Here is a 16,004-nt window from a genome sequence, read left to right on the forward strand (position 1 = left end):
GACCCCTGGCGCCCAGCACCAGCAGGTAGCAGGTGCTCGTGACAAAGGACCGTCTTACTCAGGAAAGACGTCAGTGCCCAGCACCGCCTGTGAAAAGTGACAGACCTCCCGTGCGTGGCTCTTCAGTGACAGAGCTTCCTTGCGCCCCTCACAAGCAAAAGCGCTTTCACTGCACGCATTAGCGAGATTCGTCTTGGCATCGTCAGAGAGCCCTGCAATGCTGCTAAGTTCCACAGAGCAGGTCGGGCTCTCAACTCCCAGAAACCAGAGACTACATGGAGCCCGGCGCCCGCGACAGCCCAAGCGAGCGGAGCTCCACGCCGCCCGCCTGGCCCCAGCCTGCTGCCACCTGCCGTGACAAGGACCGCTGCGTTGCCCACTCGGCGGCAGCTGGGAGAGACGAGCCAGAGGCCAAAGGGGAGAGTTTCACGACAAATGACGTGATGGGTGGCAGGGAGTGGCAGGGAAGACATGCACAAGAGAGCTGACACGTGACATCGGCAGGACGTCCCGGGTCACAGACCAGTGCAGGTGTGACCGAGGACGTCTGTTCCCCAGCAGCCTCCCAGGGTAAGGGACTAGGGACGGCAGGTGCAGGGGCTCGGCCCACACCTTGCCCGGAGGCAGCGAGTCTGGCTATTTGTGCAGACTGCCTGCTCTGAGTCTGCAGAACACAGCTCGGTGACCTCGAACGGGGCTGCGTCCTTCTTTCTTTGTTTGCTGGGAACGGAATCAGCAGCGTCCAACTCACCAGAGGTGTCGTCCGCAGCATCTGCAAAAACCTCGGGCGCAACTCCCTGTTGAGACGCCGCCCCTCCAGACGGAGCAGGGCCGCCCAGGCCTGGCCATGGCAAAAGGTGCCGCCTCCTCTCAGGAAGGCGCAGGCAGGGCGCCCCCTCCTGGGGACCCAGCCACACTCAGCAGCCCCGGGAGTCGGGGCCCACAGGCAGGAGGCTGCAGGGGGACGCAGCAAGGGCTCCTGCAGGCAGAGCAAATCTGAATCCGAGTGGGAGAACTGCCCTGCACCCAGGTCGCCACCCACCAAGTAGGCTCCCCGCCCCCGTGCAGGCCAACTGGGCTCCCGGCTCCCTGGGGCCGCCGTCCCAACGCTGAGGCTAGTGCTCAGAAAAGATACACCCGAGAAGAGCAGGCCAGGCCTCCAGGACCCCCAGAGGCCGACACAGGCAGGCGGGGTCCTCGGCGGGCACGTCCCCCAGCACCTCCCGCCCCGCCAGGCAGCTCCAGAGGTCCAGCAGCCCAGAGGGAAGCCGAGGGAGGGAAGCTCCACCCTCGCTCCAGGCTCCAGCACAGTCTGCGCTGCCCTCGCCTCAGAGGCGCAAGCCCACGAGCCCCTCAAGAGGGGGCAAGAGTCAGCAAAGGGCTCCCGGTCGGCATCCGAGGGCCACCAGAGAAGAGGCCAGGTGGAGGACGGTCATCCCAGGTGACAGGAGGGGCGGGACCTCCCTACTGTCTGCACTTTCCACCCACTCCACGACTGCTGGGTGGGGACCTCCCCACTCCGCACCAGGTGACGAGCTGGCCACCAGCTCACTGCCTCAGCTGCAGGGACACCTCCCCTGGTCCCCTGGTGCCCTCACCCCCCACCCTCAGAACACGGCGTCTGTGCGGAGGAGCCTCGCTCTAGAACGCACGGGCCACCCCTGGACTGAGCTGCACAGGCTCGCCGAGCGGTTGGGAACACACGTAAAAGCCCCCATAAGCCAATCACCGGAGACAGCGCCATCGGCGGGCACTGCACACTTCCCTCCAGATGTCTTTCGTGTGTGCACACTTAGGCATTTTTGTACAAACCCCTGCCGTGACAATGGTACTGAGCACGGTTATACCAAGGTGACAATCACATACCGCAGAAGGAACCGCTTTGCAGTACACAGCTCAGTGGCAGTGAGCACATCACAGCATTGTGCAGCCACCAGCTCTTGTGGCTCCCGCTTTCGTCACCCCAGGAGGAAACCCCGTGCCCATGAGCCAGTGACTCCCTGTCCCCTCCTCCCAGCCCCTGGACACCACTGACTACCGCCTGTCCCCATGGTTTGTCCACTCTGCACGTCCACACAAACAGGATCCTACGGGACGAGGCCATCTGCAGCCACCTCCTTTCACTGAGCACCACGTCTGAGGTCCACGCACTGTGGCCTGTGTCACCCCACGCTCCCTTCTACGGCTGAATGATGCTCCGCCGTGTGTGCAGACCACGTTTTGTTTATCCACCCGTCTGCTGAGGGACACCTGGGTTGCTTCACCTTTTGGCTACTGTGAGTAATGCAGCTATGGACATTCATACACAAGCTATTTGTTCTTATTTTTCAAGAGCCAGGGTCTTGCTCTGTTGCCGAGGCTGGAGTGCGGTGGCATCATCATAGCTCACGGCAGCCTCCCACTCCTAGGCTCAAGGGAGCCTCCTGAGTAGCTGGGACTACAGGAGCCACCAGACCCAGCTAATTCTTTTTATTAAACTTTTTGTAGAGATGAGGTCTCACTATGTTGCCCAGGCTGCTCTTGAACTCCTGGCCCCAAGTGATCCTCCACTTGGCCTCCCAGAGTGCTGGGATTACAGGCATGAGCCGACAGGACTAGGAAAGGCTATTCTTTGCTGGATGTGGTCTCCACAGTCTCTGTTTCTTTAGTCTGTTTCTTTAGTTGCCAGTTAGTGGTGTGACAGAGATTTCCTTAAACACCAGGAGCCACAAAAGGGAAAACGGTACTCTCCCAGTCTGTGCAGAGGGACCCTGTGCTGGGGCCTCCTCCAGCCCCCCTGCCCCCGGCTGGGGCAGCTCTGCCTCAGCCTTCGCCTCTGGCCTGCACCGCCCCTGACGGTCCGGTGACGATGGCGTAGGTCCCTCAGGTCTCTTCTGAGAACACATCCCGCCTCGGGCATTTCTGCAGCCTCCCGTTGCACATGGGAACTTCCCAAAATCTTATCCTCCCAGGTAACCCTCTGCCCAGCTTTTCCTCCCGGGCCTTTGGCACGTTTACTGTTGGCCCCAGATGTGATCTGCTGCAGGTGGCGACAGCACATTCATTTGCCCTTCAGCATTTTCAAGAAACACCCTCCCCTTAGCCACGTTCCTGCCCTGAGAGCTCCCAGTTAGGTATAAAAAAGAGTTTACCCAAACTTTACCCCAGGTGGTCCAGGCTCGGGGCTGACCGTCCCCGCTCTGGAAGGGATGACTCTCCAAGGCAATGACTCAAGTGCACACGCACCCACGCGCACCCCCGGACAGCACTGCCCGAGGCATCACGGCTACCCCAGCCCCGCCACGGGGTACCACCCACAAGGAGCAACAGACAGAATGCCAGCCCCCACACGGAAGGAAAGGAAACTTCCACTGTCCAGTGCCCAGCAGGACACCAGGGAGCTGGACACAGCCAGCTGGGTCAGCACAGGGGTGAGCGTGAGCACCGCAGCCCTTCTCTTCTCATCACGCTCACTGAACACGTCCAGGACGCGCCCTGGAAGGCCTCCCTATTGCTCCCACCAGTTCCCGCCCTGGGGATGCATCCTCTAGGGGTCTGACTCATCTACGGGGCTGTCGGAGGCCGGAGGGAGACAGAAGAGGGCTCAGTCGCGCTCCCAGGAAGAGCATCCCACCAGCCAGCGCGTTTCCCGAGCACGCGCCCTGCACCCAGAGAGAGCTGTGGGGCACCTCTGGGCTTGCACCCTGGACAGGAACACACCCAGAGAACGGGGGGACACACGTGTGACTGAAGCTCAGCCCCGCCCCCAGCCACGGCTTCCGGGAAACGCACAGTGTCGGGGCCTGTGCAGGGACAGGGAAGGCGGGGACTCCAGAGGCTTGGAACCCAGAGACTCTGGCGACGGACTCATCAGGCCCAGAAGGGGCCGCTCTGCTCTGGCCAGAGGGCGGGGTTCAGCAGTGGCATTGCGGGGGCCAGCTGTGCAGCAAGGCTGCCCTGGAGAGGACACCGTGGGGACACAGGGGCCAGCAAGGGAGACGCAGCGCCCACCTTGCTCAGCCACGGATGAAACTGCACCAGGCGGCAGCTCCGTGCAGAGCGAGAACAGGGAACGGGGAGGCGGGGCGGCACACTCACCTGCTGGACAGTCCAAGGGGCTTCGGAACAGGGCTCGTCTGGGCTTTCTGGACAATCACCTGAGCCTGGGGTCAGGCAAGGGCTCCCTTCCTCCTTTGCCTCCTCCCCACACTCCAAGCCGCCCTCCGGGGCTGCTGCAGCATCACTGCGCCCGGGATCTGCAAGCAGACAAAGGAAGGGTCAGGCCTCGGCCAGGGAGCAGCACAGGGAACGGCCCTCCCCACTCGCGTGTGAGGGGCGAGCCTGCTCCTCCCTCCGAGGTCCTTCCTGCACCCCCTGACCTGAGCAGGCCCTGGTTTCTTCTTCAGGTGGGCAGAAAGGGGCCAGGCACCCCAGCCCCCCACAACGAGGGCAAATCAGACAGAGGCAGGGTGCAGGCCGAATGTCCAGCCCCTCCCTGACAACGTCCACATCAGCATATTCACCTGGACGCTGTCCAGGGACATGGGTGGCACCTCAGACTCTACGGCTCTCAAAGGGAGCCGGCCACGCCATCTTCCTCTACCAAAAAAATTCCTACCATTCTCTCCGGAGCAGGTGCCTCTCCCAGCGGCAACCCAGGGCTCTCCGGACACTTCTCTGTCCAGCACCGTCTGCCCAGGAGTCTGCCTCCAGAATCACGCACGTTCAGGGCCGACACCCAGCAGCACTGAGCACCTGATCCAGGAGCCCCCCAACCTCACCCTTGCTATGCGTTAGACATAGCCTGTCTGTTCCCACCATTCTCGTGCTGAAATCTGAGCTCCAAAGTGGCAGTGTTGGGAGGTGGGGCCTGGGGCAGACCCCCGTAGCCTGGGTTAGTTCCCTTGAGAGCGGGGGTTATAAAGCCAGGACACCGCTCAGGTTTTCCTCTTTGCATGTGTCCACTTCCCCTCTGACCTTCTCTGCCATGTTGTGAGTCTGCAAAGAAGCTCTTCCCAGGAGCCGGGGCCATGCACTTGAACTGCTCACCCTGCAGAACCGAGCTAAATAGACCTCCTTACAAATTCTCCAGTCTCAAGTATTCTTTTATAGCAACACAAAATGGACTTAGACACTCTTCAAGGGCTCCCTCTTTTCAAACCCTGGGTCTCAATGAGACCCCACCACTCTGACACATGCTCCCAGCGGTACCATTTCAAATCTGATTTTCCATATAGAAACTTCTCTCAGCCCCACCCACAGAGAGTCTTTTCCACGGCCCTATGCCTGCCCTGGCTAGTCCCCTGCCCTGCGTACTTGCTCCCCAAATCCCTGCCCTCCTCCCTCTCCTGTCACCCAGTTTCATCACTGCCTTTTTCCTCCCGTGAAAGTTCTGGAACACGCTGCCCTTATTTCTCTTTGAAGCCCAAGTGCCTGGGCATATAAGCGCTCAGGAATTAACGAAGTTTATTCACAGGGCTCAGAATTGACAATTAATCCTCTAAACTTCTACTTACATACATACACACAAACAAACAAAAAAAACATTACAGGTAAAAAATGAAAGCTGGAGAAGGTTGTAACACACAGCCACGGTTACTTCTCTGGGCAGCAGATATTTCATATCAACTGGGGATTCGAAGCTTGCTGCCTCCCACCACACCCAGCTGAGGGACAGCCCTGACAGGCCTAACCCAGTCAGAACCTGGTACTTCCCCTGGCTCCAGTGACTGGCTCAGGGACAGGGCCATTGGCAAGAAGGACAGAACAGTCTAGGGCTGGCTTACTGGAGTTCCTGGCGTAACTCCTCGCCCTGCCTACGGATACTCAGAAGTTGCCATCCCTTTCTGCCTCTTTATCTTTTTCACCAGTAGACCAGGCTTACAAGAAATTCTCAACAGAGGCTTATATCTGGAAATAGAAAGGTGATAACCACCATCATGAAAACATGAAAATGTATAAAACACACACTGGTAGAGCCAATACACAAAGGAGAATGAGAAAGAAATCAAACCTTACCACTATAGAAAACCACACAATTATAAAAATAAATAAGAGAGCAAGTAAGAAACAAAAAATATACAAAAAAATAAACCAGAAAACAACCAATAAAATGGCAGTCCTCACCTATCAGCCATAACCTTCAAGGTAAATGCATTAAACTCCCCCATTTAAAAGACATAGACTGGCTGAATAAATTTAAAAAATAAGACAAAATTACATGCTGCCTACAAGAAACTCACCTCACCTGTAAAGACACACACAGACTGAAAGTGAAGGGATGGAAAAAGATATTCCATGCAAATGCAAACCAAAAGTGAGTAGGAATAGCTATAAACATATAAACAAAAGAAACTTCAAAAACTGTAAAAAGAGACAAAGACATTACCTAATAATAAAGGGACCAATTCAGCAAGGGAATATAACAATTGCAAATATATACGCACCCAGCAGCAGAGCATCCAGATATATAAGGCAAATATATTAGATCTAAAGAGAGAGCTGGACCTCAGTATAATAATAGTCGGGGACTTCAACACCCTACTCTCAACATTGGGTAGATCATCTAGACAAAAAAATCAACAGAGAAATACCAGATTGAAACTGCACCATAGACCAAATGGACCTAACACAACATTACACCCAACAGCTGCAGAATACACTTTTTTTAAAAAATCAGCACATGGAACATTCTCCAGGATTGGTCATATGTGAGCACACAAAACAAGTCTCAAAAATTTTTTTTAATTTAAATCATATCAAGCATCTTATCTAACCACAATGGAATAAAACTAGACATCAATAACAAGAGGAACATTTGAAACTATACAAATATATGAAAATTTAAAAACATGCTCCTGAACAACCAATGTGTGAAGGAAGAACTTACAAACAAAAATTTAAAATTCCTTCAGACAAATTAAAATAGAAATACAACATACCAAAACCTATGGGATACAGAAAAAGCAGTGGTAACAGGCAAGTTATAGCAATAAGTGCCCACCTCAAAAAACTAGAAAGATTTCAAACAACTTAACAATGCACCTTAAGGAACTAGAAAGCAAGAACAAACCAAACCCAAATTTAGTAGGAGAAAAGAAGTAATATAGGTCACAGCAAAAATAAACAAAATTAAGACTAAAAAAATACGAAAGTTCAACAAAACAATACATTGGTTTTGTGCAAATATAAACTAAATCAATAAATCATCAGCTAGACTAAGAAACAAAGAGAGAAGACCCAAATAAACAGAATCAGAAATGGATACCACAGAAATACAAAGGACCATCAGAGACTACTACAAACAACTGTATACCAATACATTAAAACATCCAGAGGAAATAGATGAATTTTTGGACACATACAACCTACCAAGATTGAACCAAGAAGAAGTAGCCCATACTGGCCAATAACAAGTAATGAGATTGAGTCAGTAATAAACAGTCTTCCAACAAAGAAAAGTCCAGGACTGGATGGTTTCGCATTTGACCAAAACTTTAAAGAAGAATTAATATAAATTCTTCTCGAACAATTCAAAAAAATTGAAGTGGAAGGAATTCTTCTCAACTTATTCTACCAGCCCAGCATAACCCTGATACAAAAACTAGGCAAGGACAAAACAAAAAAGGAAAACAACAGGTCAGTATCCCTGATGAACACAGATGCAGAAATCCTCAACAAAAGACAAGCAAACCCAATCCAACAGCACAGAAGAAAGATAATACAGCACAATCCAGTGTGGTTTATCCCAGGAATGCAAGGATGGTTCGACATATGGAAATCAGTAAACATCATACATCACATCAGTAGAGTGAAGGACAAAAACCATATGAGCATCTCAATAGATGCAGAAAAAGCCTTTGATAAAATTCAACATTGCTTCATGATAAAAACTCTTTTTTTTTGAGACAGAGTCTCACTCTGTTTCTCGGGCTAGAGTGGCGTGGCATCAGCCTAGTTCACAGCAACCTCAAACTACTGGGCTCAAGGAATCCTTCTGCCTTAGCCTACCGAGTAGCTGGGCCTACAGGCATGCGCCACCATGCCCAGCTAATTTTTTCTATATATCATTAGTTGTCCAGCTAATTTGTTTCTATTTTTAGTAGGGACGGGATCTCACTCTTGCTCAGGCTAGTTTCGAACTCCTGACCTTGAGCAATCTGCCCGCCTACGCCTCCCAGAGTGCTAGGATTACAGGAGTGAGCCACCACCCCCAGCCTACATCATGATTAAAAACTCTTAATTAATTATGTATAGAAAGAAAGTACTTCAATGTAATAAAAGCTCTATATGTAAACCCACAACTATCATCTTACTGAACATGGAAAAGCTGAAAGGTTTTCCACAAAAAAATTGGAACAAGACAAGGATGTCCTCTCTCACCCCTTTAATCCACATAATGCTGGACGTCCTAGCCAGAGAAATTAGGCAAGAGAAAGAAATAAAAGGCATCCAAATTGGAAAGGAGGAAGTCAAATTGTCCCTGTTTGTAAAAAAAAAAAAAATGACCTTATATATAGAAAAATATAAAGACTCTACCAAAAAACTCAGAACGGATAAATTCAGTAAAGTTGCAGGATATAAAATCAACACACAAAAATCTGGCAATGCGCCGTGGCTCACAACTCTAACCCTAGCACCCTGGGAAGCCAAGGCAGAAGGATCACTTGAGGTCAGGAGTTTGAGACCAGCCTGAGCACGAGTGAGACCCCCCCCCCAATCTCTACAAAAAGAGAAAATGAGCAGGGCCTGGTGGTGCATGTCTGTAGTCCCAGCTACTTGGGAGGCCGAGGCGGGAGGATCACTTGAGCTCAGGAGTTTGAGACCAGCCTGAGCAAGAACGAGAGCCCGTCTCTACCAAAATTAGCAACAGTGACGCGGGATGGTGTCTGCCCATGTTGAGGGCAGATCTTCCCCACCTAGTCCCCTTAGACTCACGCGATAATCTCTGGAAACACGCTCACGGACACATCCTAACGTTATGCTTTACCAGTTCTCTAGGAACCCCTTAATCCAGGCACACTGACACCTAAGACACCCCCAGGACCAGGCAGCCAGGCGCCTCCGGGCAGAGGGCACAGTGGCCTCCACTGGCCCCACAGACCCCCGCCCTGCCGGCTCCCAGGGCTGGGCCTGCCTGCGCCCCTCTCCTGCCGCCCTCGAGCCCGAGTCTGGATGCCCGAGCCCAGGGCCACCTGGTGAACCTGCAAGTAAGTGGCTGAGGCAGGAGCGGCTGCCTCCCCAGCGGCCCCAGCCAGATCCCTGACACCTTGGCTTACATTTCCGTTCCTTCAAATAGAGTCAGGGCTGGGGCGTGAGGAGGACCCAGGCCACCCTGAATGGCCCGAGGGCACGGCTGCCCTGCTGCTGTCCCCGCCCGCCGGGATGGGCGCCCCAGGAAGGCTGCCGCTGGCTCTGGCTCAAGCATGAGAAGACTTATGGCATTCCGTAAAATGCCACACACCCACGTTCTCACACAGGCCTTCCCTTCTTCCCGCTCTGCCACACGCAGGCCTGTCACCCTCACGGCCCCTCCGAGCCCCTCGCATAAGATCGCAGGCGGGGAGAGGGAGAGGGGACCCTCCCAGAGCATGCAAGCGAGCCTGCTCGTGTTCCCAAACGGGTCAGAGCCAGACGCAGCCCCCCAGGGCTCTGTCTCTCCGGCACAGCCCTTCTTGGCCACAGTCGGGGTCCGCCCTGCTCCCCTGTGACAGCCGCTAACTCTGCTCCTGAGGCCCGGCCTCCGTTCCCGCTCCCCCCGCTGCACTCTGCCGAGGGGAGGGCTGGAGCTGCTCGGGACTGAGCCCAGGCGGGCAGCAGCCACCCCAGCGTCCACCTTCCCACGCTCCACAGGGGGCAGCAAATCCTCAGCTGCGCTCCAGCCAGGGCACTGGGCTCTGCGGGGTTCTATCCTGTCTCTGCCAGGCGCTGGCTGTGTGACTCGGGGCAAGTGACAGAACCTCTCTGCGCCTCACACTCAGCCATCTGTGAAAGGGAAGCTACGACAGCTCCTCCCTCCATACTTAGCGCAGTGCTGGGGACATCCCAGGTAAGCAGACTGGGTTTTGTATGTGTGTGTGTATGCACACGTGTGTGTATCTATATGTACGTATGTATGTGTGTGTGTGTATCTACATATGTATTTATTTTTGAAACAGGGTCTCGCTCTCTGTCCCAGGCTAGAGTTCAGTGGCCCAATCATAGCTCCCTGCAGCCTCCAACTCCTAGGCTCCAGTGATCCTCCTACTTCGGCTTCCTCAGTACCTGGGACTATAGGTGCCACCACACCTGGCTAAAGCAGACTGCTTTTGTTACTTTAATCTCTGGGACTCCAAAGACCCTCTGCTCCCAAGGCCCTCCACCCAGGCAGGCGTTCTGGTGACCCAAAGCTCAGCCATCCCATGATGGGTAACTCAACAGCAAGAAAGTGACAACGGGAGCAGCCACTGGGACACTTACCAGGTGTGCCTGCAGCTCTGCAACCCATCAAGTCCCGAGTATTCCAAAAGAAAAGATGAAACTCTTAAATCTGAGTGTCAGCCAAGTTCCTCCCCAAAGAGTCAGCAGCAAAAGAAAATCAGAGAGACAGCCGGCGGTGGCCACTCACACTCTCAGCCCCGTGAAGGCACCTGCATCGCGAGCACTTTGTGCAGACACGGAGAACCGGCGGCTCATACCCAGCCCCGTCACACACGCGCAGCGCCGGGGAGTCCCCAGCGGCAGGCAGCTCTGCCGCAGACACGCGTGCACCTCACACGCCCGCGCAGCACGTGTTTACAAACTACACGGGGTCCCGTGAACCTGCTTTGGTGCACGCAGCAAGTAAACGCCGGCACCTGCTGTGCGCCAGGCACCGCGTGAGGACCCTGGGACAAAGCAGTGCACGGAGGAGCAGAGGTCCCCTAGGAAGCCACGCTGGTGTGGCCCGAGGGCTCTGAGAGGAGAAGAGCCGGTGGGGTGCACCTGGCGCCTGGGGAGGGGCCGGCGGAAGCTTCCGATGGGCGGTCAGAGCGGCCTCCCCAGAGGGGCCGGCTGGGCAGAGGCCGAGGGAGGGAAGCGGCGGCTGTGCGGTCGCAGCACACCGAGTGTGTCCAGGAAGGGCAGGGAGCCGGCGGGCTCTGGGGCCGCGGGGAGCAGGGCAGCAGGACCGGTGGGCAGCGTCTAGGAGGCCCCTGTGGGCCCCTGTACGGACTCCAGCCTGCGCTCCGAGTTGAACTGGTAGCGGAGGGGTCGGGGAGGGTTCGTGGTTTGACTCTGCTGTGCGAGTGTCAGAGGCAGGGCAGGAAGGAAATCGGGGGCCAGCAGGGGCCACTGCCACCACCCCCGAGGACGGCAGATGTGGGCTGTGAAGGAAGGAGAGGGCCGGGGACAGGCTGGGGCTGGGCGGGGGCAGCGGGAAGGACCAGCCGGCCGGAGGGGAGCGGGCTCCGCACCTGGAAGGGCTGAAGGTTCACCCAGCGCCCAGGCCACGGGGCGGCGGCGTTCAGGCGCCAGGTTCAGGGTGGAAGGATGAACGGGGCTGCCAGTGCGTGGGTGGCAGTTAAAACCACAGAAGTGGATGAGCCACCGAGAGAGACAGGGAGAGCAGCCCAGAGGGGAACCACAGTCTGAGGTCGTGGAAGCCAACGAAACTGAGGACGGACCCGGCCAGTCAGCAGGTGGGCGCACCTGACACCCTGCTCCGCCCGTCTCTCCACGGGCCTCCCTCCCTGGCCCTCCCAAACACAGCCCCACCAACACCTCCGACTCCCCATGGCACCCGCTGGACCCTCTAAGACCCCTCAGCTCAGCCGGACACTCCTCCTTCCCGAGGGCAAGCAGAGCCCTGAGTTCTCACTAGGAAACGAAACCGAAAGTTTAACAAGCCACAGGCTCCTCCAGCAAAGGACCCAATAAAACTGTTCTTCTAAGGAAAGTGCTTCTCGGGGGAGTCTTAGCCACCTCGGACCCCGCCCTGCCTGGGCTGCCTGCTGGCCACGGCTCCCGTTTCCTGGAAAGGCGGCAGGACAGGCTGGCTGCCCACCTCCGGGGGTCCCCACTGCCCCACTGGGTCCCCATCTTCCCCGGGGCCTCACCTGCCACGGGGGCCACAGGAGGAGGCAGTCTGTGTCCGCACTGGCTGCAGAACTTGGGGGCTTCCTCTTTGCAGACATGCTGGCACGAAGGACACTCCATGCCTCCGGCGGGGGCTGCTGGAGGCCGTGTCTGCCCAGCTGCAGGTCTGGAAGCAAGAGCAGGAGTCTGAGGCGGCCCCTTATATATCTCGCCTGCTGTCATGTGACCAGGACCGGCTTCGGTTTCATTTTCTGGGAAAGTGAAATTGCAGTGGCCCAGAGGTCCCCTGGTCAATGGAAACCCAGCACATCCCCTATAGCCAGTAGCCCTGTCACTTCTCCATCCCAAGCTCCTCTCTCACCTGCCCGCCCACCCCCTGCAGCCCACACCCCGCCCCCAGCCCCGGAGCTCTGAGCCTCCCCAGCTCAGCAAGTCTGAGACCCGTCCCTGTCACTTCCCCGAAACAGCCTCCGAGAACTTGAAGGGAGGAGGGGGCTTGGAGGCAGGTAAGGCGTTGGAGGCGTGCCCAGAGCAAGGCGGTGGCCTCCTCGTCCCCCACCACAGGTGAGGATCAAGACGGGAACAGCTCTCACAGCTCACGGGGCCACCGGTGAAGCCCCCGTGCTTGGCGCTGCCCTCTGCCCTCAGAGCAGCCTCTGTGGGGGTGGCATCAAACCAGGGCGGGGGGCTCAGCTAAGCCGGGTCAAGGCCGGGACTCGGGCTGGGCACTCGGCCTCCAAGGCTCCTACTGTGTGCAGGCCAAGGGTGCAGACAACTCATGGCCACCGCCTCTCTGCACGGCAAGACTCCCAAGGGCCCTGCCCCACCCACCGCCCTGTCTGCTGGCCCGGGACCCACAACTGCCGGAGCAGCGGCCAGAGCCGGTGGTCTCAGCACACCGTGAGCTCCTGCCTGCAGATCCGGGACGGGACGAGGTGTGTGCGGCTGCCTGGCCTCACCGGCTCGGGAGACTAAGCCACGCCACCTGGAAGCACTTCTGTGGCTACAAAGGAACTCGATACTCGTGGACCGTGTTCCAGCAGAGGCCCCGCGCCTGCTCAGAGAGGGACCGCGGGACGGTCCTGCAGGCAGAGAGGAGAGGCCGGCCAGAGACGCCAGGGGCCCCAGCAGTTCTGCGGAGAGGGGCAGGAGATCCCCTGAGACTGCATCTGTGTGACAAGACACCTTCTACCCAGAGGCCACCCCCTCCCTAGGCCCCTGCCCGAGGCTGTGAAAACTGCCATCACCAGGCCCTTCCTGCGTCAGGCTCCCGTTTGCACACAATAAATTTGGAGGCCTCTACTCCTGACATCTGTCTACTGTCATTTTATTCCAGAGACTCAAGTTCTCTCTCCTTCAGAGAGTAGAGGGAGAGCTTAAAACTCCCTACACCTGCCCCAGCCAGGCCCCGGCCCCCATGCCGCCCCTCCCCCTCTCTACACATCCCCTGAAGCACCACCACTGCTGCCTGGGCACTCCCTCACTCCAACATCTTCCATGACTCCCCATTCCCAGGGCCTCTTTCTTTCCACCCAAAGTGTTTCCCTCTCCAATACTGCACTTCCTGGCAGACAAGGAAACTCAGAACAGGCTCAGGAATCCCCCCCCCCCAAGCATCTAGTTGCTCGGAACCTGCACAAGGAGCCTAGAGACAGAGGCGAGTGCCCCAGGCTCCCAACTCTTCCCCCAGCTGGCTGACACTTCCGGCTCTCTTCCCCGGGCACTGCTTCAAACCCCATCCCCCAACCCCCATGGAAGAGCGGGGGCGGGGAGGTCACTTTGCACTTGCTCCCTGCCCCTCCCCCGCCAGGCCTGGAGCTCCCCCCTGCCGCCTCCAGCGGGTGCCGCTCGCCGCTCGCTCGGGTGGGCGGTGCCTTCCTCTGAGAACTCACCGTGGGGAAAGACCCGTCTTTTGCAGCTGCGCTTTTCAGGCGCCGCAATCCCTGGAGTGAAGGTTCCGGGCGGAGCCGCGGGCGCGGGGTGCGGCCGTCCCTGTCCAGGACCGGGTCTAGGTCTGAGCCCGGGTACCCCCCCCACACACTCCTCCGCCCGCGCTGGGGCCGATCAGGCGCGCCCTGACCGGCCCCGGAGGGGAAACCGAAACTTGGAGCGGCCGGGAAGAGGCGGGAGGGCGGCGGCCGGACACTCGCGCATCCCGACGCAGGCGCCGCGCACCCGGCCCGCGGGACCCTGCACCCCGCCCTGCGGGACCCGGCAGCGGGAACCAGGCACGCGCACCCGGCCCGGGCCCCGGCCCTGGGGACTCACGCCCTGCGCCCCGCACCCCGCCCCGCGGGCCCCGTGCACGCACTGGATGAGGCATCGCGAACACAGCGGACCGCACCCTGCGGTCCCCACCGCCAGGACCCGTCCCCGCACCCCTGACCCCGGCCTGTACGGCCATGTCGCTCTCCGGGATCTCCTGAGCGCCCAGCACCTCGGACGGTGTCCAGGGCCGCGCACGCGAGGCGGGTCACTCGGCCCAGCTGGAGGCCACTGGGAGCGCGGCGGAGGTCACCAGCCCATCGCCCCGGGACTGTGCGGACCGGACCAAGTGGCTGCTGCACCCGAGGGCGGTGGACACTTCGCGCTGGGCGCTCAGACACCTGCCTTGGAGAGGCCACCTCCACCCGCACCCGCACCCCGTCCCCTCTGTGCCTCAGTTTCCTCATCTGTGAGGCTCACAGTGCTGCTTCCCAGAGCCCTTGGAGGGTTAATAATAAGGGAATGGCAGACGCCTCGGTGCTGACTGTCCCAGCCGACCCCACCCCTTTGCCACCCAGTGTTCTGACCCTCGCCTTCCCCACCCTCTCCACGTGCACTGTCCTTCCTTCTGGGCCGGGCGCCCCCAGCTCTGTCATTCTTGGGGTGCCCCTCTTGGGATGCCCCTCCTGCAGCGCCCACACCCTTGCTGGGCGGGCTTCTCTGGTGCTTGGTCTCCAGGCCTACATCTGAGCTCCGGGCAGTGCTTGGGGCACTTGGCTCAGGTCCCAAGTATTTTGTGTTTCCCACAAAGACCAACACGACCAGCCACCCCACGCCACCCCACGGCCACGGTTTCCCCCACTGGGGCTTACCCTGGGGTGATGCAGCCGTGCCCCACAAGACAGAGCTTCTCATGAGAGAAGGGGGCGCCAGGCGGGACCGGCTGGACCCCGTCACAAAGCCCAGCTGACAGAGGGCGGCCACAGGCTGCACTCCTGGTCCTGGTGGAAGAGGGTGTCACCAGGACCCGGGGAGACGGCTCCTGGACTGCACGCAGTGCCTGCCGGGACCCCTTACAGGAATGTCAGGAGGAAGGAGAAGGTGCCTCTGCCCTGTGCCACCCATGCCACCTGCCAGGCCTGGGGGACACCGGCAGAGTGCTGGCCAAGACCAGGACCCCCTTCCAGACCAGAGGCACAGCCAGCCCCAGGCCCAGTGGCCCCTCCTGGGTATGCCCTGAGGGGCACTGCAAGGTCCAGGGGAGGAGGCCTGGCAGCCTGGCCCCAAGTCACAGGCAGTCTGTGAAGGGCCAGTGGAGTCACCACCTCAGGGGCGGGGCCAGCAGGGTGTGCTGGGCCACCAGGGCACCACAGCCTGGTGGGGTCCAGGGGCACTGGCTCTACCAGATGGCCACCCTGGACAAGTCGCAGGCTGAGTCTGCTTCCTGATCAGCCCGAACTGCAAAACCCAACACAACCTCTAAGAATCAGAGTCCTCCCAGGGGGAGACCAGGCCCCACAAAGGAGGGTGGCTTCTGCATTTCTGAGGCCATTTTAACGCCCCCAGGGGGTGTCCCTTCAACCCCCTTCTCTCTATGCTTATCTACTCCTTAGAGGAATGGTGGGTGTTAGGTTTATTCCTGGTGGGAACCTGAAAAGTATGTGGTTAACGCAAAACCTGGGCTTTTGTTAAAACAACAGCTGCAGGAGTCTGGGGAGCCCCCACATTGTAGATCTAACAGAAGCTGCAGCCAGCACTCCTTCCCC

The 16,004-nt window shown here is 57.9% G+C and overlaps 1 protein-coding gene across 5 annotated transcripts in view; it reads right to left on the minus strand.

Annotated features, from left to right (window-relative positions):
- The window catches only part of RNF213 (ring finger protein 213), a 94,758-nt gene extending 80,646 nt beyond the window's left edge, over nucleotides 1–14,112 (minus strand). Inside the window, exons 1-4 of one of the 5 annotated variants that reach the window (XM_075994001.1) lie at nucleotides 13,926–14,107; nucleotides 12,054–12,284; nucleotides 4,078–4,235; nucleotides 654–797 (exon numbers count right to left, since the gene is read on the minus strand). In XM_075994001.1, the coding sequence (XP_075850116.1) occupies nucleotides 654–797; nucleotides 4,078–4,235; nucleotides 12,054–12,255 (504 nt within the window). In that variant the 5' untranslated portion in view covers nucleotides 12,256–12,284; nucleotides 13,926–14,107. Of the gene's footprint in view, nucleotides 1–653; nucleotides 798–4,077; nucleotides 4,236–12,053; nucleotides 12,285–13,925 lie in introns of all 5 variants that reach the window. The other 4 variants (XM_075993998.1, XM_075993999.1, XM_075993997.1 and 1 more) reach the window with 4 other exon arrangements.
- Nucleotides 14,113–16,004: the final 1,892 nt, after the last annotated feature.

This window comes from Microcebus murinus, chromosome 18 (genome assembly GCF_040939455.1).
Source record: "Microcebus murinus isolate Inina chromosome 18, M.murinus_Inina_mat1.0, whole genome shotgun sequence".
Classification (NCBI taxonomy): Eukaryota; Metazoa; Chordata; class Mammalia; order Primates; family Cheirogaleidae; genus Microcebus; species Microcebus murinus.